Genomic DNA, 23,327 nt, shown 5'->3' with positions numbered 1-23,327 from the left:
GTAGAGGACATTGAACAGGAGGTCGAGTGAACAGCGATCCCACCGAAAGTCAGCATTTGCGAACCGGTTCCCGAGGCAGTAGGATGGACGAGTATTCAAACGTTGAACTGGCCGACATGCACCTCGCGTATGGAGCTGAGGACTGTAACAGGCATGCCGCTCTGTGCTTGTACCAGGAACGTTTCCTGCACAGGCGTGCTCCTCATCATACGATTTTCGCATGTGTGCACAGAAGGTTACATGAAACTGGTCGTTTCACGAGAGGTACCATGAATCGAGAGCGAACGACGAGGACGCCAGACAATGAGGAGAATGTCCTACATCTTGCAGAAGGCAATCCGAGTACAAGTACTGGAGCGACAGGCCAATGATTGGGTATTTCCCAATCCACTGTATGGAGGATACTGTCAACAAACCAAATGAGTTCACACCATCTGCAACGTGTCCAATCATTGGAGCCTGCAGATTATCCACTCTGGAGGACTTTTGCTACTTGGCTTCTTCAACAGAAATGACTTCCAGCGGGATCGCTGTTCACGTGACCTCCCGTTCAACGTCCTCTACCGCATGACGAAGGCATTTCGGACCCTGCAATGCTATGTGATTCCGATTCGTCTTTGTGCCCCCTACACCTCCTGCAAGTTTGTCGCACTGGTAGTGAATCACCCTGTATGCCTTGCATATACAGAGCAAAATATATGCAAGGTATATCAAAAAAGCAAAAAAAAAAAAAAAAAAAAAAAAAACACATCGTTATTCAATTAACTGATAAGAGCAAGCAGAAAATTACAAACTGGACTTACATAGCTACTCATGAAACGTAAAATAAAAAACCATAACTTAAATGTGCATAAAAAAAGAAATTTTTTTTTACCCCATAATGATAACCTAATACATTCAGAAATATAAACTGCATAATGAAAACTTAATTTCAATGCATACTTTCACAAAAAGCTTTAAAATGTGCTCAAACTTAATATACATACCATGCGCCGTCTATGTGTGTAATGTGTGCAATGCACACAGGTGCCCAAAGGTAAAATTCATTGAATTTTAGAATATTATTTTCTGATGTTTTTAATTAATGGGGTGCAGTATAAATTTTTGCACACAGGCACTGCACACTCCTGGTGTGCTCTACATACCACTGCACAATTAACAGAAATTGAAAACCAAATAAAAATAATGTTATTTTTAATAATAAATCCTTTCTAGTTATAATTTTGATATCATATACTTGGATTTCAGGAAAGCTTTTGATACTGTTGCATATGGAAGACTACTTTACAAACTGGAGCAAGTTGCTACAATGGATTAAAAGATGGTTGAGTGGGAGAAGACAGAGTGGTAATCAATGGATGCTGTTCTTTCTGGACTAATGTTATTAGTGGAGTCCCTCAAGGTTCTTTGTTAGGCCCACTGTTGGTTTGTATATTTATCAATGATATTGACGAAAGTATATCAGGATTAATGCACAAGTTTGCTGATGATACAAAGGTTGGCAGAGTTATTAATGACAGTAATGGCAGTGTGCTGCTACTGCAACAGGATCTAGAAAAGTTTGGCAGATGGACTGAGAAGTGGCAATTGAAGTTTAACATTGACAAATGCAAATTTGCATTTCTACTGCAACTTTTCAGTACAAATATGGGTAGCAGATAATGTAGGATGCTAGATAATGAAAAAGACCTGGGAATAATTGTGTAGTCAGATATGAAGTTTTCTGAGCAGTGCAGACAGGCTGCCAGAGCAGGTCATGGGGTATTATCAATGATATACAGCAATTTTGCTAGTAGGGAAAAGGAGGTGATCCCCTTGTATAAGGCAATGGTCAGGCCATGCCTCGAGTACTTTATACAGGTTTGGAGGCCTCATTTTAGGAAGTGTGTAGAACTGTTGGAACGAGTACAGAGAAGGGCAACAACACTGGTGAGGGAACAAAGGGTGGCTCTTACAAAGAAAGGCTTAAGTCCTGCAAATTGCATCTGGAGACTAGGCAACTGCAAGCTGATCTGATTGAGGTATATAAGGCCTTGAATGGGTTGAGCAAGCTCAATTCTGATGGAATTCTTCCTCTTGCTCAGATTACGAATGTGAGGGGGCATAAATTCAAATTGAGGAAAGACAGCTCTAGAACAGAAAATTTGCTTTTAGGCAGCGGGTATTTGATTGCTGGAGCAAACTTCCATCTGCTGTGGAAGTTGATAGCTTAAATAAATTCAAGGAGGAACTGGCCAAACTTTTTAGAGGGAATGGATGTGTGAAATAGTTTTTTTTGGCTGATGCTACATAAGCTTGCTTTCTTGCATCATATGCCTTTTCTACTACTACTAATTTACCCCGGGGGCTCACATCTGGTGAGTATGGGTTTGGCAAACCCAGGGTCCTGAGCTGGATATCATCATTCTTCTCTTTCTTGGTGATGCCCTCTCTCTCTCTCTCTCTCTCTCTCTCTCTCTCTCTCTCTCTCTCTCTCTCTCTCTCTCTCACACACACACACACACACACACAGGGGGTAACTCGGGAATTTTTTTTTTTTTTTTTTTTTTGGCTGGTGCAGCATAAGCCTCAGGCTTCCTTGTACCATATGGCTAATAATAATAATAATAATAATAAATAATAATCATAAATAAATGTAAAATAAGCTTATAAAGTGTAGGATCATTATCTATTATTAACTAACAAATAACATAAATACAAGTGAAATAAGACATACAGCGTTAATATATCATAAGTGAACAATCTTCAAATATTTACTTTTTTATTTTATACCTGGTCAAATATAAATAGCTGAAAGTTTCTTGTACTGACCTTGTTTACAAATATGACAATCAGAATGCATGTAAGCCTAATATTTAATGTGGAAACTGAAGGACTGAGAAACTTTTTTGATTTCTCTCATTATTAATTTTCTCACAAATTGCAACAGACAATGCTATGACCTTTTAGGAAATTTCCACATTATTTATCACAATGGTGGAAGGCATCCCCGCTAATATGGAGTCTAATTCAGCAATGCGATGGGCACAATTGTGTACCTTATACACACAATTATACACCGAATGATCACTGAATTATGACCACACCTATGAAAACTGAATGCGACCTGCTGACTACGTAAAGTAGTACGAGAGTGCTGGGTTAGTCAACCTACATAGCATAGATAAGGTGTCAGTGGTTCATTGGTAGTAAAATTCCGAGCGTGATGGGTAAAAGGAAGGATTTATTGGACTTCGATAATGGACAGATTGTGGGTGCTCGATGAGCTGGTGCCTCGATTTCCCAAACAGCTCATCGATCACCCACAATCTGTTCTTTATCAAAGTCCGATAAATCCTTCCTTTTACCCATCACGCTCGGAATTTTACTACCTACTGAACCAATGACACCTTATCTATGCTATGTAGGTCAACTAACCCAGCACTCTTAAACAATGCCATTGTTATTGTTTGGCCATTTTGAGAGCTGCTGCTGTTAAAGTGTACCAGGACTGGCATCAAAATGGTCAAACAATAACCCGACGGCAAAACTGCAAAGGATAGTGAAAGGTTGATGTCAGAGGTGAGTGCCGGGTTCAACGACTCGTACTGGTGAACAGACGCAGACTATCCAATACAACATGGGCCAACCAAGAACAATATCTGACATGACCATGTGTTGCACGTGCACGTATGGGCTATACCAGCAGACGACCCCTACGGAATCCTCTCCTAACCAAGGTTCCCACACGCTTCTTGATTAGACCGGGGTTCAAGCCAGTGCCCACCAAATACGGAGGATGCAGAAAGGTCAGGGAATGACCACCGCATATCCCCGGAGCAATATGGCCTTAGTTGCTAATGCTCCTAAAAACCAAATAACAAACCAAGGTTCATTGGCTTTTACGCCAATGAACCTTGCCTGGTGCAAAGAGCATGCAAGTTGGATATTAGAAGACTGGAAGAAGGCACTGGTCGGATGAGTCACGTTATTTACTACACACCGTAGATGGTGTACGGATTTGGTGTCCATATCATGAGGCTCTTGACCAATCATGCATGGTATCAAAAGTTCAGGCTGGTGGAGGCGGTTGTATGGTGTTTCACTGGCAGGAACTTGGACCCCTGGTGTATGTGTAACAACGTATCAGTGGTCTCCGTTATCATCAAAAAGTATAACATAACATCCTTGCTATGTTATACTTTTTCCCGAATGGCGATGGTGTCTTCCAAGATGACAATGCGCTGAGCCATCTGGCACGTGTTGGGCAGGAACGGTTGGAGGAACACAGTTCTGACTTCCAGCATATCAATTGGCCTCCAAACTCCCTGATATCAATCCCATAGAGCACTTGTGGGACACTATGGAAAGGCATATCAGACATCTGGATAAACCAATCACCTCCATACCTGCACTGCTGACCGCATTACACACAGCTTGGTTGCCATACCTCCTGAATGCTTCCAACATTTTGTTGAATCGATGCCATGTCGGATAGCTGTTGTACTGAGGGCAAAAGGAGGACCTATGAAGTATTAGGTAGGTGGTCATAATTCAGTGATCACTCAGTGTATGTACTGATATCAGATTACTAGTTTCTGAGATTCCAACCAGTCATTCATGTTCATACTAATCTTGTGACAATATCAATTTATTTATACACCAGTATGTTGTGCAATCTTTTAAGTTGAAGAAGACGTATCTTGCTTCAAAAGCTACTTGTTGTAAATATTTACTGTATTTTAATGCTTTTATGTATTTTATCAGTTTTATTAAATATGAACTTAACTTACAGTCATAAAAAATGGTAATTCGGATATTCATTTGAATCATTACAATTGTTTTTACTGGGTTGGCAACAATTGCACTTCAATTGTGGAATAACTGTTTATGACAAATTCAATAATATTGTTACTACGCAGTTATCTTGAAATGTTAATGAACAATGCAGTTCCCGCAATATAAAGCATATTTCTGGATATACTGATGTACTTCTAACAAGATAGTGGAACCTTTGATGTATGCATCTATCTGGACAGCAAATTTCATGAAGGCAGATAACTCGCAGTGAAATGCTCCTGAATTACTCTCTTAAGGTCTCTGGACCTTACTCACGTAGATATTTTGGAATCTTATGCAACAAACATTAAAGGATTTGCGGGCTGTTGTTGTTGATATGATGTTTAATGACGCAAGGGCTACTTGAGGCCAAATTGTGTCTGTCAGTTTATTTAATGCATTATAGCTATTTAATTATATTGATGTGTATAGGCCAATATACTTCAAATATATTAAGAGTTACCATTAGCATTAGTAGAGGCACATGATGCAAAAAAGCAAGCTGTATAGCACAGCCAAAAAAAAAAAAAAAAAAAAACCGCCTCACTTCACTGATCGATTCAACAAATGTTTGTTTAGTTCTGCGTTGAATTTATTTAAACTATCAACTTCCGCAACAGATGGAAGTTTGTTACAGCAATCAACTACCCGCTGGGTAAAGGCAAACTTCCGCACATCTATTCTACATCTGTATTTCCTCAGTTTGAATCTATGCTCCCTCAGGTTTGTAATCTGAGCAAAAGGAAGAAGCCCCTCAGCATTAAGCCTGCTCAATCCATTCAAGGCCTTATACACCTCAATCAGATTGCCTCGCAGATGCCTAGTCTCCAGAAGCTGCAATCTGCAGAACTTAAGCCTTTCTTCATAAGAGCACCCCTTTGTTCCCTTCAGTCTTGTTGCCCTTCTCTGTACTCATTCTAGAAACTCTACATCCTTCCTAAAATGAGGCTTCTATCACATAGCATTTTTTTACAAGTCACTTAAATTAATGTCATAAGTTGTAGTAGTAGTAGTAGTGGCATGTGATGCAAGAAAGCAAATGTATGAGTTTATGCAGCATCAGCCAAAAAAAAAAAAAAATCACACCATTCCCTCCAAATGCCTGTCCAGTTCCTCCTTAAATTTATTCAACCTATCAACTTCCACAACGACAGATGGAAGTTTGTTCCAGCAATTAACCACCCGCTGGCTAAAGGCAAATTTCCACACATCTATTCTACATCTGTCCTTTCATAATTTGAATGTATGCCCCCTTAGGTTCGTAATCTGAACAAGTTGAAGGATCCCATCAGAATTCAGCATGCTCAACCCATTCAAGGCCTTATACACCTCAATCAGATCACCGCGCAGGTGCCTAGTCTCCAGCCACTGCAATTTGCAGAACTTAAGCCTTTCTTCATAAGAGCACCCCTTTGTTCCCTTCAGTCTTGTTGCCCTTCTCTGTACTCATTCTAGAAACTCTACATCCTTCCAAAATGAGGCTTCCAGACCTGTACACAGTATTCAAGGTCTGGCTTAACCATTGCTTATACAAGGGAATAATCACCTCTTCATCCCTGCTTGCAAAATTCCTGTATATCATTGACAAGACACCATGACCTACTCTTGCAGCCTGTCTGCACTGCTCAGAAAACTTGATATCTGACTGCACAATTACCCCAAGGTCTCTTTCATTCTCCACCATCTGGAGTGTAACACCACATAGTTGGTACATTTCTCTGGGGGGATTACTGCTACCCACATGCATTACATTGCATTTGTCAATGTTAAACTTCAGTTGCCACTTCTCAGCCCATCTATCCAACTTTCCCAGCTCCTGTTGCAGCACCAGAATATTGTCATTATGGTTATTAAAAACCCTGCAAACTTTGACATTAAACTTGATATACCTTCATCAATATCATTAAAAAATATACAAAACAACAATGGGCCCAACACCGAACCCTGAGGGACACCACTAATAACATTAGTCCACATAGAGCAGTATCCATTGACCACTATTCTCTGTCTTCTCCCACTCAACTATCCTTTTATCCATTGTAGCAATTTGCCCTTAATGCCATACTGCTCCAATTTGTACAGTAGTCTTCCATATGCAACAGTATCAAAAGCTTTCGTGAAATCCAAGTATGTGATATCAAAATTATTTTTTGCATCCAGTTCCTTTGTGACTATGATACTATGATATCCAATCAAACTGTTCAGATAAGACTTTCCCTTGACAAACCCATGCTATGTCTGAATTATTGCTGCAGTCTTGTCTAAATGATCCTGCAATGCTTCTTTAATCAGTGACTCCATTATTTTCCCTGGAACAGAAGTCAAACTAACAGGTCTGTAATTACTCATGTCACCCTTCATCCCCCTTTGTGAATTGGAGATACATTTGTACATCTCCAGTCCATGGGGACTTAACCCTGAGTCCAAGGATGCTCTCATAATTATGGCTAAGGGCTTGCTTACTTCCTTTGCTGCCTCCTTTAATATAACTGGATAGATCCCATCCACTCCAGGTGCCTTTCTTACGTTTAACTTCAACAATTTCTCCTCCGCTTTGCACTCTGTTATTACAAAATAATTTAACTTCCCGTTAGAGTTTGATAAACATCTGGCCCTCTCCTCCTTTAATAACTCCTTATGTCTGAATATAAATGCAAAATACTCATTTATTTCGGCAGCTATCTGAGAATGATCATCTACAGGCAAACCATTGATATCAAACGGGTCAATCTGATTCGTCCCCTTCCTTCTAGAGTTTATATAAGTAAAGAAGTCTTTGCTGTTTTTCTTTGCATCCTTTGCCAAAGATTTTTCATAATCTGCCTTCATTTGCTTAACCTCCTTTGCGACTTGAATACAGACTAGCTTGTATCTACCATAGGCTTCTGTCACCTGACAATTTATGTGAATCCCATCCATTTTTCTTCTCTGCCACGAGTCTCATTAGTTCATCTGACATCCATTTGGGCTTGAACCTAGAGCAGTATTGCTTAGATGGAACAAAAGCCTAGTAACTTCCAAGATTACTTCCCATTTAGAATTTGCTGTTGGTAACATCATTAGTTGGTCCCACTATATAGAACCTAAAAAATCTCTGAGACCACTGTAGTCACCTATTAGAAAGCAAAAACCCTTCCCTTTACCCCTGATGATAATTACATCTTTAAGTAAATTCCACACTGTGATCACTGCCACTTAGTGGTTTCTTTATCTGCAGATTCTTGATGCATGAATGAAGAATCACTGCTGATAATCAGATCAAGAGTGTTACTCCTTCTTGTTGCCTCTCTAATGTGTTGCTATAGAAAACAATCATCCAATGAATCAACAAAAGTCTTGCTAGCGTGCAAGTGACCAACTCACAAGTTTCATTCTATATCAGGGAAGTTAAAATCCCCCATTATAAGACACTCTGATTTACTGGCTCACTATTTCTCTGTATAATTGTTCATTGTGCTCATCAGAGTCATTAGGCCTATAACAAACTCCTACTCTCATTTTTGCTTTCCCAGTGCTTATGTCACACCAAACTGACTCAACATTGCATTGTCCATCTATGTCAACTGGATTCACTTCCTTAGATTTTGTGTTTCTTAACTAATAGCATAACATCTCCTCCCTTCCTATCCTGTCTATCCTTTCTGTACACATTGTACTCCACAAATTCCAATTCTGCATCCCTTATATCTGAGTGGCACCAAGTCTCTGATATCGCAACAATCCGCCTTGGATGTCTTAACCAGCATTTCAAATTCATCAAATTTGTTTACTATACTCCTAGCATTGGTGTACATGCACCTGTTCTTACTCTTAGTTACTCTAACACAGCGCATGTATTTACTTATTTCATGACTCCCAGCAGTTCCTGAAATCCCCAGCAACTGGTTTTATGGGCTCTTGCTCATTCCAATAGAAGCAGTGCAAGAATCATTTCCACGTCTGCCTGCGGCTACTGTTAACCTATTAATATGTGAATCCCCCCACCCCCCAATCTAGCAGTTTTCCGATCCAGCTAACATTGCTCCGAAAGAATCAGCAAATATTATTGCAAACATAGTTCTTCTATGTTTGCATGATTTCTGAGGAAATTAGATAGAATTTGAGCTTCATTCAATCTGCCAAATGATTGAAAGATGATAGAGCAGATGGACGAGTAAAGTGGGCAGTTATCAGGAAATGATGAACTGTGAGTTGAGAGTGATAGGATATGCACTGGGGTAGATTTCCCCAATAAAATTGTGGGTGATGACAGGTGCACCACTGTACTTTGGGTTTTTGAGAAATTATACCTTTCACAATGCATGCTAGTGGTAGATATTTTGATCATCTAACATAATTTTTGTTATGTGTCCCATTTTTATATATCTAATAGGAATATTTGAAATTTTTTGTGTCGACAAACTTTCTGAGATACAGCACAACAAAGTGCTCATACATAATTTGACACATAAGTATTAGTAAAACAGCACGAGGAAGCCAAAGGCTTTTGCTGCATTGGCAAAAGAAAACACACAGATAAGAAATTATTTTATTTGCTTTCCTCCTCACGTAGGTAACTATCGAGTTGGCCACTGAATTTCTTCAAATTGTCAGCCTCACTACCTGCAGAGGCAACTTGTTCCAGTGATCAATGACTTGCTGGCTAAAAGAAAACTTCCTACAATCTAGTCTAAACCTCTTCCCTTACAATTTGAATTCATGGTCCTTAATTCTGCAATTCATTGTAACTGAAAATTCTGGTTTCATTCATTTTACTAACCCTTCTCAGAGCTGTATAAACCTCAATCAGGTTCCCCTCTAAGGTGCTTGATTGCCAAGTTCTGCAGCCCACATAACTGAGGTGTTTCCTTTTCCTTTTTGCCAATTTCACCATGCAAGTTGCCCTTTTTTGGATCCTATCAAGAAGCTCAATGTATTTTTTTCAGATGAGGTCTCCATATTTGGGCAGTATTCCAAATGCAGTCTTACAATTGCCTTATAAATTGGGATTATGACCTCCCTATTTTAAGAGGATATTGCTCGATAAATCATCAATAGGATGCCACAGCTTTCCTGGTCGCCTATTCACACTTCTCAGAAAATTTCATATCTGCCTGTATCATAACTTGCAGATCCCTTTCTTCTCTACTGTTTTTAATTCATCCCCACCAAGTGTATATGTTATTCTGGGGTTGCTATTCTCCAAGTGTATGATCTTGCATTTTCCTGCATTAAAACATAGCTGCTATTTTTGTGACCATTCTTAAGCCTGTTCAAGTCACCCTGAAGGAGTGCTGCTTGGCAATGATCATTAATGACTCTTCCAATCTTTACATCGTCTGTAAATTTTGACATCATGCCCTTTATCTTTTCATCATTGGTGCTGTTTATGAAAATCAGAAAAAACAGTGATTCAAGAACTGATCCTTAGGGGACCTCACTTCTACCATTACATCAATATGAAGAATATCCATTAATCACAACCTCTACCTTCTGACCTGCAGACCCATTTTGTATTAAATATCAAAGTACAGGATGATATTTTTATTCATCTGAAAAACATAAATTACTTCTTAGGAACAGAAATTAACACTTGAACTATATTTAGCAGTTAGAAAATTCATGCCACGTGTTCAACGTGCCCCTCTATGTTTATCAATAATGTGTTGTAGTCAGAGTGCGAAGTTCCAAAGCTTCTGACAGAAAATATTTGAACTTCAATTAGTTTCTTCAGTACAGAAATGGTTTCCTGGATTCTTCTGAAACACTCTTTCTTTCCTTGAGATAATCAAGAAATACAACGTGAATGAATTTAAATCACATTACATTGGAGGCCACGCCACTTCTTTGCTATACACCCATTGTCAAAAATTTCATCCAGGAACTCAGGGACAACTTTGGAGAATATTCAATGCTGCTAACCAAATCTCCAAATCTTTCTTCATAGAATGACAATGTTGCTGGTACTAAAAATTTGAATCTTGTGGCACTGAAAAGAAAAGAAATAGCATGAAGAATTAAAAAAAAAAAAAAAAAAAAAAAAAAACAACCCTGGATATTTTGGTTGTTTGGGATTCTCAGGCAAAAGTACTGTCTGAGGATCTCGGCAAGGTTTTATGCCCATTTCCAATTTTGGGAAGGTTTTAAGAAGACAGTTCCCCAACAAAACAAAGCTATATTTTACCGGATCTATTTAAAATATTCTTATGGAACTCTATAACAAATTTTATGTTAATAAGGTAACCACACCCCTCTATCAAGAAGTACTACCATAAAAATCCCACCTAGCAGCTGCCCACATGCAAACATTACACGAAGTTAGTTTTGGTAAAAATTTCTTGAATACATTTTAAGAGTTCTTAATCCCAAGATACTTTACTCAATAATCTTATGGATCTGAAATGTAATGCAAATATTACCTAACTTGCAAACTTTAGACCTGCCATTATATCTGGTACGCCATGCAAAAATCTCATAAAGGGCAACACAAGAACCACTATTAGAAATGACTGGTAACATTTTGTTAGATGCTTGGAATTAAATATTGTTATGTAGTCTCATTTTCATGAATTTTGCACTGATAACTACAACAATTTAATTAGGATCCATCCATTTATTCATTTTAATATTTAAACTTTTTCTTTTCTTTTTTTTTTTAACAATTTAAAATTATTAATGTATGCTATATGTACTGTTTTCCCAGTGTTGCCACCTTTATGTAATGGCCTTTGTAATAATATACATTTTCAGCCTTGCAGCATAGGTGTTTATTTGCATTACCATTTTTAACTTATTTTAATGCCGAAATTTGTTATCCCTTGGTTATAAGAGAAAATAAAAGTGGGAATCAAAAATTTTTAATAAAAGTAAATTAAAATAATAGACGATATGGACATTTTGGAAATTATAAATACATAACTAAAAATAAAATACTTACATGAAACTTGAAATCTTGTTTTAACATTGCCACCAAATCATTTGCCATGTCAGGCATACAGGGATTTAAAATAGCAACAAATCGTGCATAAAAGGGTAACAGATCAAGCCTATTGAGAAAGAGAGAGAGAGAGAGAGACTGATTAATTAATCTTTTCAGAATAAAAAACAATTTCAAAATATATCCCTTAAAAATATAATATGTAATGTATATAAGGTATATATGTATATAAAAAAATATGAAGAGCTCCTGCACTCATGGCAATTATTATTTTTACACTCAACTCAACATAAGAAAAATATTAGAAGGATGCTAGATTTTGATTTTAATCTGGTATGCATAGTTTTCCATACCAAAGTGTTTATGTTATGGAAATTTTAGGTTAAAGAGGCAAAACATGACTGCCACTTTACATTCTATAATGTAGTTACAATAATATAATATATATACAGGTGACTCCCGCTTAAAGCTGATAATTCATTAGCGCACCAAGTGAGTGATGTATTCCCGTAACGTAACATATGTATTTGCGAGTCGCGTCTATGCCATAGGATATTTCCTACTCAATAATAAATGGTAGCGAAATGACGCACAAATGTCGGTCAAAATATTTAATATTAAAAATTTGTACATATAAACTATTCTCCATTACATACGTATATAATTATGTGGTAAGTAACTACATTACGTATCACAATTAAACTTAAAACGCCAATTAAAATCATGAATTTATTAATCCGATGGCCCTGGGCTGTCGAGTTTTCGTAACTCTGGTCGATTTTGGATTGTACTTTGGCCGTCTTCCTAGTAAACTAAAAGGGGTTTTATGTTAAAATCCCCACAGCGTTACCACCCAACAATAAAATCAACTGATCCTTTGCTGCTTTGAAGCATGGCATGTTTTTTCTCTTCCTTTGATATGAAACTTCTTTTAGGCATTTGTTTCCAAAAAAAGTCCTGTTTCCATCTATGTTAAAAAATTGTTGAGAAGTTTAACTCCGCTCTTCAATAATTTTTAGGAGTTCTTTTTTGAAAGTTTCGGCTCCCTCTTGATCTGCACTAATGGCTTCTCCCTGGACTTTAAATCTAAATTACCAGCCCCCTACTAGCTTTAAATGGTTCCACATTCCCCCCCTTTAAGCTGAGCTTTCTTCAGATCATATAGGCTAATCGCTTTTTCTTTAATAATATTTAACTAAATGGAATTGTGCATTGGATATTATCTTCAATAAAATTATTTAGAAGTCCATTTCAATTATAATAGCTGGCCTAGGTGCTTGCAGTGGAACAGCTGTCTTTCCCACTGTGAACCTGCCAGTCATAAATTATTGCACACTTCCACTTGTTGATGAACCGAATAGATTCACTTCAAAATGTATAATTTAATTTTCAAATTCAGTATTTTTCTTACCTTAGAAGGCTTCGTACCACGTCCAGACTTTGTTCCTTTTTAATTCTTATCCGCCATTATTAATCTTCGAAAATGCAACTGCATTGCATTAATTATGATACAAGATTTGAGTAAACTGTGTCCATTATGGATGATGTCTAACTCTGTAACGATGACCAGACTTCGGATAAATGCATATAATGCAAATATTACAAGCAATATACTTGATCATTTTTTAAAATGTTGATCTCTGAACTACGTAACAAGTCACCATAGTGCAATTAAATTAGCGTGGGAGAAAATTTCACTGAGGGAAACTTTGCTATTCATTTTCAAGGTATTGACTACATCAGATGAAATGTTTTCGTTAAACATGCCAAAAATTCAAACTGTAAGCTGGTAAAAAAGCGTTATAGTGAGTTGTGACAGTATTAAGAGTGAAATATGGATTATAATATTTCTGACAAAGTTTGATTAAGGTGCAGAGATGGAAGTGTAAAATGCACAAATTGCCAAAAACTAGAAGAGTGAGGATAGCAGAATTAGGAATTATTGTAGGTTTGTAAAAAGAGAGAAAAAATTGTGAATATCCTATATGTTATGATGAATTAAGAAAATTATAGGCTGAATTGTAAAGCCAATTAGGTGAGGAAACTGTAATGTAAAACGATTAAACAAATAAAATAAAGGTGAGGTAGCTATCACCAGAAAAGTGAGGGCAAATTTATAAGTCAAAAAAAGGGAGATAGTAAAAATGCAGAAAGCTGATGGTAGCCAAAGTAAATATTGATACATTAGAATTAGCATTAATTGAGGCATATGATGCAAGAAAGAAAGAAAGCTTATATACCATCAGCCAAAAAAAAAAAAAAAAAAATCCCATTTTGGCCATCGATCACTCCAAATGTTTGTCTAGTTCAGCCTTGAATTTATTTAAGCTATCAACTTCCACAACAACAGATGGAAGTCTGTTCCAGCAATCAACTACCTGCTCGCTAAATGCAAACTTCCATACATCTATTTCTATTCTACAACTCTTTCCTCAATTTGAATCTATACCTCCTTAGGTTCTTAATATGAGAAAGCGAAGTATCCCATCAGCATTGAGCCTGCTCAAACCATTCAAGGCCTTATACACCTCAATCAGATCACCTCACAGGTGCCTAGTTTCCAGATGCTGAAACTTGCAGAACTTTAGCCTCTCTTGGTAAGAGCACCCCCTTTGTTCCTCTCACCAATGTTGTTGCCCTTCTCTAAATGCATTCTAGCAACTCCACATCCTTCCTAAAATGCAGCCTCTAAACCTGTATGCAATACTCAAGGTGTGGCCTGACCATTGCCTTATAAAAAGGGATAATCACCTCCTTGTCTCTGCAAGCAAAATTCATATATATTATTGACAAAACTCCATGACCTGCTCTGGCAGCCCATCTGCACTTCTCAGAGAACTTCATATTTGACTGCACAATTAGCCCCAAGTCTTTTTCATTCTCCATCTCCCTGAGTGTAGTACCACACAGTTGGTACGTTTCTCTTGTGTTACTGCTACCCATATGCAGTACTTTTCATTTGTCAACGTTAAACTTTAGTTGCCATTTCTCAGCCAATCTGCCTACCTTTTCTATATCCTGTTGCAGTAGCATACTGTCTTTACTGTTATTAACAACCCTGCCAACCTTTGTATCACCTGCAAACTTGGACTTTAAGCCTGATATACCTTCATCGATATCACTGATAAATACACAAAGCAACAATGGGCCCAACCGAACCCGGGGGAATCCACTAATAACATTAGTCCACGTACATGGTCAGGTATTTGCAAATATATCTGTCATATCTTTTAGCATTAGCATTAGTAGAGGCATTTGATGCAAGAAAGCAAGCTTATGCAGCATCAGCCAAAAAAAAAAAAAAAAAAAAAATAACCCACTTCCACTTCACTCCCTCTGTTCGTTCAAAATACCTGTCCAGCTGAGCCTTAAACTTATTTAGGCTATCAACCTCCACCACAAGGGATGGAAGTCTGTTCCACCAACCAACCAACCACCCGCTGGCTAAAGGCAAATTTCCGCACGTTACATCTGTCTTTCCTCAATTTGAATTTATGCCCTCTCAGGTGATTTTTCTGAGCTAGAGGAAGAATCCCATCAGCATTGAGCATGCTTAAACCATTCAAGGCTTTATACACCTCTATCAGATCACCTCGCTGGTGCCTAGTCTCCAGACACTGTAATTTGCAAAACTTAAGCCTTTCTTCGTAAGAGCACCCCTTTGTTCCATTCACTAATCTTGTTGCCCTTCTCTGTACTCGTTCCAGCAGCTCTACATCCTTCTTGAAATGAGGCCTCCAGACCTGTATACAGTACTCTAGGTGTGGCCTGACCATTGCCTTATACAATGGAATAATCACCTCCTTATCCCTGCTGGAAAAATTCCTGTATATCATTGACAATACTCTTGCAGCCCGTCTGCACTGCTCAGAGAACTTCATATCTGCCTGCACAACCACCCCCAAGTCCCTTTCATTCTCTACCACTGTCAGTGTAGTACCACAGAGTTGATACGTTGCTCTGGGGTTGCTGTTTCCCATGTGTAGTACTTTACATTTGTCAATGTTAAACTTCATTTGCCACCTCTCAGCCCATCTGCCCAACCTTTGCAGATCCTGTTGCAGCAGCATAGTGTCAGTAGTGTCCTTGACAACCCTGCCAACCTTTGTATCATCTGCAAACTTGGGCATTAAGCTTGACATACCATCATCAATATCATTTATAAATACAGAAAACAATAATGGACCCAACACTGAGCCCTGAGGGACTCCACTAATAACATTAGTCCACGATGAGCAGTGTCCATTGATTACCACTCTCTGTCTTCTCCCCCTCAACCACCCCTTTATCCATAGCAGCAATTTGCCTCCAATGTCACACTGCTCCAATTTGTGTAGCAGTCTTCCATGTGCAACAGTATCAAAAGCCTTTCTAAGATCCAAGTATATAATATCAAAGTTATTCCCTGCATCCAGTTCTTTTGTGACTGTATCATAGTATCCAATCAAGTTGGTCAGGCAAGACTTCCCCTTAACAAAACCATGCTGTGTCTGAGCTATAACTGAAGTCTTGTCTAAATGATCCTGCAGTGCTTCTTTAACCAGTGCCTCCATTAATTTTCCTGGAACAGAAGTTAAGCTCACAGGTCTATAATTACTTGTGTCAGCCTTTGATCCTCCTTTGTGAATTGGGGTCACATTTGCACATTTCCAGTCTATGGGTACCTCCCCTGAGTCCAAGGAAGCTCTCATAATTATGGCTAAGGGTTTGCTTACTTCCTTTGCTGCCTCCTTTAATATAACTGGATAGATCCCATCCACCCCGGGTGCCTTTCTTGTGTTTATCTTCAACAGTTTCTCCTCCACTTTACTCCCAGTTATTTCAAGATTCTGTAGCTTACTGCTAGAGTTGAATACACCTCTGGCATTCCCCTTGCTGAATAACTCCTCATGTGTGAATGTCGATGCAAAATATTCATTTAGTTTGTTAGCTACCTGAGCAGGATCATCAACAGTTGACCCATCAATATCAAGTGGACCAATCTGATTCATCCCCTTCCTTCTAGAGTTTACATAAGTAAAGAACTCTTTGCTGTTTTTCTTTGCATCCCTTGCCAAGTATTTCTCGTAATCTGCCTTCGCCTGCCTAACCTCCTTTGTAACTTGGTTGCATATCAACTTGTATCTATCATAGGCTTCTGTGTCATGTGTTAATTTGTAAGTATCCCATGCATTTTTCTTCTCTGCCATATGCCTCATTAGTTCATCTGACATCCATTTTGGCCTAAACCTCGAACAATATTTCTTAGTTGGTATGCAAAGCCTAGTAGCTTCCAAGATAAGTTCTTTGAATGCTTCCCATTTTGAATTTGCTGTTGGTAACATCATCAGTTGGTCCCACTGTATAGAATTTAAATACTGTCTCAGTCCATCGTAGTCGCCTTTACGGAAGCAATAACCCTTCCCTTTACCCTTAATGGTAGTTACCTCTTTGAGTAAATCCCACTTCAGCACACTGTGATCACTGCCGCCTAGTGGTTCATTTATCTGCAGATTCTTAATGCATGAAGAATCACTGCTGATAATCAAATCAAGAGTATTACTCCCTCTAGTTGCCTCCCGAACATGCTGATGTAGAAAACAATCATCAAATAAATCCACAAAAGCCCTGCTAGTGTGTGAGTAACCAGCCCCCAAATTCCAGTCAATATCTGGGAAATTAAAATCTCCCATTATAAGACTCTCTGATTTACTGGCCCACTCTATTTCTCTGTACAGTTCCTTATTATACTCATCAGAGTCATTAGGCCTATAGCACACTCCTACTCTCAATTTTGATCTCCCAATGCTTATGTCACACCAAACTGACTCAACACTGCACTGTCCAGCGATGTCGACTGGCTTCACTTCCTTGGTTTTTATGTGTTTCTTAACTAATAGCATAACCCCTCCCCCCTTCCTATCCTGTCTATCCTTTCTGTAGACGTTGTACTCCCCAAATTGCAGTTCTGCATCCCTTATATCTGTGTGACACCACGTCTCTGATATCCCAACAATATCTGCCTTTGATGTTTTGAGCAATACCTCAAATTCATCAAATTTATTTACTAAACTCCTAGCATTGGTGTACACGCAAGTATACCTGCACCTGTTTCTATTCTTAGCTACCCTAACACAACCCATGTGTTTACTTGTACCGCAATGGCTCCCAGCAGTCTCTGAAATACCATGCATCTTGTTTTTCAGGCTTCTGCTCATTCTAATAGAAGCAGTGTAAGAATCTCTTTCACCTCTGCCAGTGGCTACTGTCAATCTATTGGTCTTTGTCTCCCCCCAAGCTAGCAGTTTTCCGACCCACCTAACACTGCCTCGATAGCATCAGCAAATATTCTTGCACCCTTTCTATTTAAGTGTATCCCATCCCTGTAGAAGCAATCTCTCCTGTTAACAAGTACAGTCCAGGCTGAAAAAAATTCTACCCCTTGAGCCTTGCACAATCTTTCCAGGGCCGAATTGATCGACAAGGCTCTCATCATATACTCCCTCCTATCGCGTCTGGGCAGAATTGCAGACACTTTCAAATTCAACCCTAATTCTCGGCTTTTGTTCAACAGTGACCTGTACTTGTTAAGTAATTCTGCCGGTCTCCTACTCTTAATATTATTAGTGCCAACGTGTACAACTATATCATCTTTTGTGCCCTTAAAAGATGATATTCGCTCTACAACGTCATCAACCTTTGCCCCTGGCAGACATATCCTGGTCCTGTTCCACCTATCTTTTTTGCAAAGCATGTTCCCCTTTTCCCTGACAATAGAGTCACCAACAACTACTAGTTCCTTCGGGACCAGCGCATTCTGCCTTGCGGGTTGCCTCTGTGTCACGCGATGCCCAAGTGCAAGCTCTGGCGTTAATGTGGGCAGCTGAGAGCTTGATAGGCCCCTCAATTTAGTTTCTTCGAGGGCATCCACCCTGTCCTTCAAGCTCTCATATAGGCCCACAAGAACGCCGAGTTGTTGCCTGATATCGATACACTCCTTGCATCGCGCGCACACACAAAGACATCCCCCTTGGCAGTATCATGTCCCGTACCCGATTGCTCTGCAAACATCAAGCAAACAGTGCATTTTATAAGGCTTTGAGTCAGAGGACAACTGCCCCCCCTCAGTTCTGCTCTGAGCCACAGCACTTCCATTAGCTTGAGCCTTTTGCTTTGCTGCTCTGGTCTGAGTCATGATTCTATTAATTAATTATAATTAATTATGTTATGTTATTAATTATGTTAAATATAATTAATTATATTACGTTTGTAATCTAAGTCGCTATATGTATTTATTTAAACGTACAATTTCACTGCTAACTAAGTTCAACTAACGCTATCTAGTACGGTATATAACTATCGTATCACAAAGGCGGGAAAATTACGAACGGTAGCGGAGTTGAAACACGTGGAAACCCTTACCGATACTTTTATGCAATTACAAGGCCGAGTAAAGAATAAATACACCAAATTAATCAGAAAATCACAAAATAATGTTATATTACTAAATTTAAATCAAAAGTTTTAGAAAAACAATAATTTCAAATCAATAAATAAGAAAAATCCACTTAGCGGCTTTGAACACGACCGTCTCTAGTAGCCTCGTCAGCAGCTCACCTAGTTAGGTGACCCTATCTTACTTACTTATTTATCTTACTTATCTATCTTACTTATTTATATTTTTATTTTTAAATATCAACTGATAATACATGTTTAAACTAATGATTATATATTACCCCACATATACATATATATAAAAAAACTGTGTGTGTGTGTGTGTGTGTACACAAAAGATGTTTTATGTGTAAACATCTTTGATGACACCTACTAAATTCCGAACAGATAGAACCAAAGTCATGAACGATGTAATTTATTCTCTCGCCTGCTACTTACTCTACCAAATCAATGTTAGTGATAAATAGGATACACATGCCTGCTGCTTAATTTACCGAATCAACATTTGGAAGAGGTTAGGAGAATGCCTAATTATCCATTTGACTGTAGCCATTTGTTGAATACAGGCTGGCCTCGATTAACGCGATTAATTCGTCCCGCGAGCGAATCGCACAAAACGGAAACGCGTTCATCGAATATAATAATCAATAGGAAAAATTATAATTGGTCGACCTTCTGGAATGTCCATAAAGAATTTTAAAAATACCTTTTAAATAACTTTTTAACTGTATACAATGTAAAAGATAATGAAAATAATTATGGAATTAAATGTTTATTGCATAAAACAGCGGTTCCCAAACTGCGCGCCGCGGAATATTTTAAATTTTCGAGGGAAACACAGCGATACTCGACATCTGTCGGACACCGCGCGAACTACTAGCTCGAGGTAGTTCACAGTTTCAGCATTTCTTATTAAGTTGTTTGGACCTAACTACTAAACGGAACTGTTAGGTATTTCTTTAGGTCTGGGTATGCCTTGAAAAAGTTACTGAGACACTAAGGGCGCCGTGAACCGAGAAAGTTTGGGAACCTATGACATAAAATACACAATATTTCAACAGTGTTGACTCTCTCTTTTCATCAATAAATTTCCGATAGCCGATAACAATCTTCTTTGGGCCCTGGCGAAATAAATATCGCAGAAAACCTCAAACCTTTTGTTTGAGGTTCTCTGCGATACGTAAGATTTCATCTAATTCTTTTACCGTTATCTCCTTCGCGGTAACATTTTCATCTGGCTCATTTGAAATTTTGAATTTTTATGCAAGTGTGCATTGACTTTATTAGCAGGAGACAAACAAGTAACATGTCTTCTTCCGATGGAACACACCAAGGCGGGCAGCAGGCAAACGTTTGTTTATTGACCGTACGACTCGCGGTAGGCTTAACGCGCGATTCAAATCCTTTTCAACTATTGCATAAAAAAAAAAAAAAAAAAGATCGCGTTAACTGGAAATTTGCATCGTGTAAAGTAGTATAATTTTTCAAATAGCGTTAACTGAAAATTGCGTTAATCGAAGCCTGCCTGTAGTATGATTGCAACAATACAAGTATTTGTATTGTTACAATCATACTATCATGTTGGATCATGTTACTCTGTCATTCATTGTCACAAATTACACATGCAGCGCTATGAGATCTGCAAGAAACGACAGCATTCATGTATAATATGCTATGGAAACTGACTTGGCTCAGGATCTCAACAAGTACAAGTGCGAGATGGTAATGCTGCACATTCCATTTTGCAATGAGGAAACAGAGATACTGTCAGAGACGAAATATGTTGAGATCTACGATGACAATGAAGAATTCATATATTAGATCGTAAATTGTATGAATCAGCCTTGGACATTCGCGAAACAATTGAAATATGTAAGATGATGTGTCAAGACAAAAATGACGTTGACCCTGACAAAGAATGCGGTCACGACCTGCATAGCCTTTTAATTTGACTTCGAGAAGAAGACCCCTTTCGAAAACTTTTACAATCATCCAAACAGCGAGATGAACAAGGATCTAAAGCTCCCCATGATCAACCGACTCAGTGCAATTGCAAAGATATGCAAAAACTTGATGACCAATGAGGACTTCTGAAACTTAATAACAAGCAAAAGATTCAACTCATACATGTAATTTGAAGTCTGTTATCTCCCAATTGCAAACTGATTCAAATATTCTTGACTGGTACGGCTCGGTACAGAAAAAAGTTAATGATTCACCCCTTGATGGAAATATACAACTACTTCAGGAATACAGATGGGTACTGTAATGCCAACATTACATGCACTTCAACTGATGAAGTGCTGATCAAGGCATCAAAGGCAGATAATGTTGGGATATCAGAGATGTGGTGTCACACAGATATAAGCAGTGCAGAATTGGAATTTGGGGAGTACAATGTGTACAGAAGGGATAGTAGGTAGGAAGGGAGAAGGGGTTATGCTGTTAGTTAAGAAACACAAAATCTAAGGAAGTGCATCCAGTTGACATGGGTGGACAGTGTAATATTGAGTCTGTTTGGTGTGACATAAACACTGGGAAAGGGAAAATGAGAGCAGTAGTTTGTTATAGGCCTAATGACTCTGATGAGTATAATGAACAGTTGTGCAGAGAAACAGAGGTGGGCCAGTAAATCAGACTATCTTCTAATGGGGATTTTAACTTTCCAGATATAGACTGGAACTTGTGGAGCGGTCAATTGCATGCTAGCAAGGCTTTTGTTGATTTATTGGAGGATTGTTTTCTACAGCAACATGTTTGAGAGGCAACCAGAAGGATTAATACTCTTGACCTGATTATCGGCAGTGATTATTCATTCATTAAGAATTTGCAGATAAAGGAACCACTAGGTGACAGTGATCACAGTGTACTGATGTGGGATTTACTTAAAGACGTAACTACTATCAAGGTTAAAGGGAAGGGTTTTTGCTTTAGTAAAGGTAACTACAGTGGTCTCAGACAGTTTTTAAATTCTATACAAGTAGATCGACTTTACAAGTTAATTTGTTCCTAGAGCGTGCTTGTAAAGCGGGAATTTATTTCCCATAGACGTAATGTTAAAAATAGGGGTTATGTTATCAACAATAAAATTAGTTAGTTAATTATTTTATGTTTAAATAATAATTAATTTATCCAAAGAAATGAAAACGTAGCCTGTAAAATGAAGCAAATTATAATAATAGAGAAATTATTTATGACTTACAAATGTTAAAGAATGTTTATTCTTCATCATCGACTAAATGCACACTCGTTGATCACTCATTATTGGCTCAGCCCTCGTTGGTTTGTTGCACGAGGAGTCGTCTTCTTCAGAAATGCTTCAAGAGACGTTTGCTTTCAAGATAATCTTCTATTTTATTTATAAATTTCAATAGATGAATAAAAATTTTTTAACAGAACGCACAAATTGCAACTAACATGATTTGCGCGGAGTAACAAGTTTACGAAGCTTAAAAAAAAAAAGGAATGAAGAGAGATTCTGAAAATTTATTTATGTTTTTTATATGATTGAAGCTTTCAGTAAAGGGGAAACACATTTCACCATAATAACATAAAAATCCACACAACTAGCTATCGGTAATTTCAAAAATGCAATAACATCAAGTTTACTACCTGTTTATAATTGCTTGCAGTAACAGAAAAGCCCAATAAACCGTTTTTATTGGGCTTTTTAAATTTTGTTTTTATTGTTTTATGGTCGTGACCTCCAGAAATGTGCTTTAGAAAAATGTCACCAAGATGTTCAAAATTGGTTCTTATATCAGAACATAAGACAACGATGAAAGTGTAGTGCATTTTAGTGATTTGAATTGGTAACTAATACAATTTACAATATAAAAACAACCTTTTAGAGAGTTATATAGCGAAAATTTTAATTCCGAGGTTGTGAAATGAATTACCAAAAAAAAAAAAAAAAAAAAAAACAATGTGTATAGAGGGTTAACATTATGATATTTTCGCGATACGGTGGTAATGAAGTAATATCGTAATGCGGTGCACACTGTATTGTATAGCTATGCGCGTGGTTTGAAATGCGGTATTTATGAATGTAACATTAATATTTTGCAATTAATCGCCATATTTTCGATTTCGTTGATACTTGATACTTGGGGAAAAAAAAAAAACTTGTGAACCCGAGAACTAGTAAAGCGAGAACTGC

General features: G+C 38.0%; 1 protein-coding gene across 5 annotated transcripts in view; it reads right to left on the bottom strand.

The window, feature by feature from the left end:
* The window catches only part of Upf2 (UPF2 regulator of nonsense mediated mRNA decay), a 695,457-nt gene that overhangs the window by 316,860 nt on the left and 355,270 nt on the right, over positions 1-23,327 (bottom strand). For all 5 annotated transcript variants that reach the window (XR_016547840.1, XR_016547841.1, XM_090387842.1 and 2 more), the window contains exon 22: positions 11,735-11,843. Coding sequence is in view for 3 of the 5 variants with exons in the window: in XM_090387842.1 (XP_090243968.1) it covers positions 11,735-11,843 (109 nt within the window). In the remaining 2 variants the exon portion in view is untranslated. The remainder of the gene's footprint in view (positions 1-11,734; positions 11,844-23,327) is intronic.

Source organism: Mastigoproctus giganteus, chromosome 13 (assembly GCF_048544385.1).
Source record: "Mastigoproctus giganteus isolate SK-2022 chromosome 13, ASM4854438v1, whole genome shotgun sequence".
NCBI lineage: Eukaryota > Metazoa > Arthropoda > Arachnida > Uropygi > Thelyphonidae > Mastigoproctus > Mastigoproctus giganteus.
The sequence above is the reverse complement of the archived record's forward strand: the minus strand, read 5'-3'. Positions and strand labels throughout refer to the sequence as shown.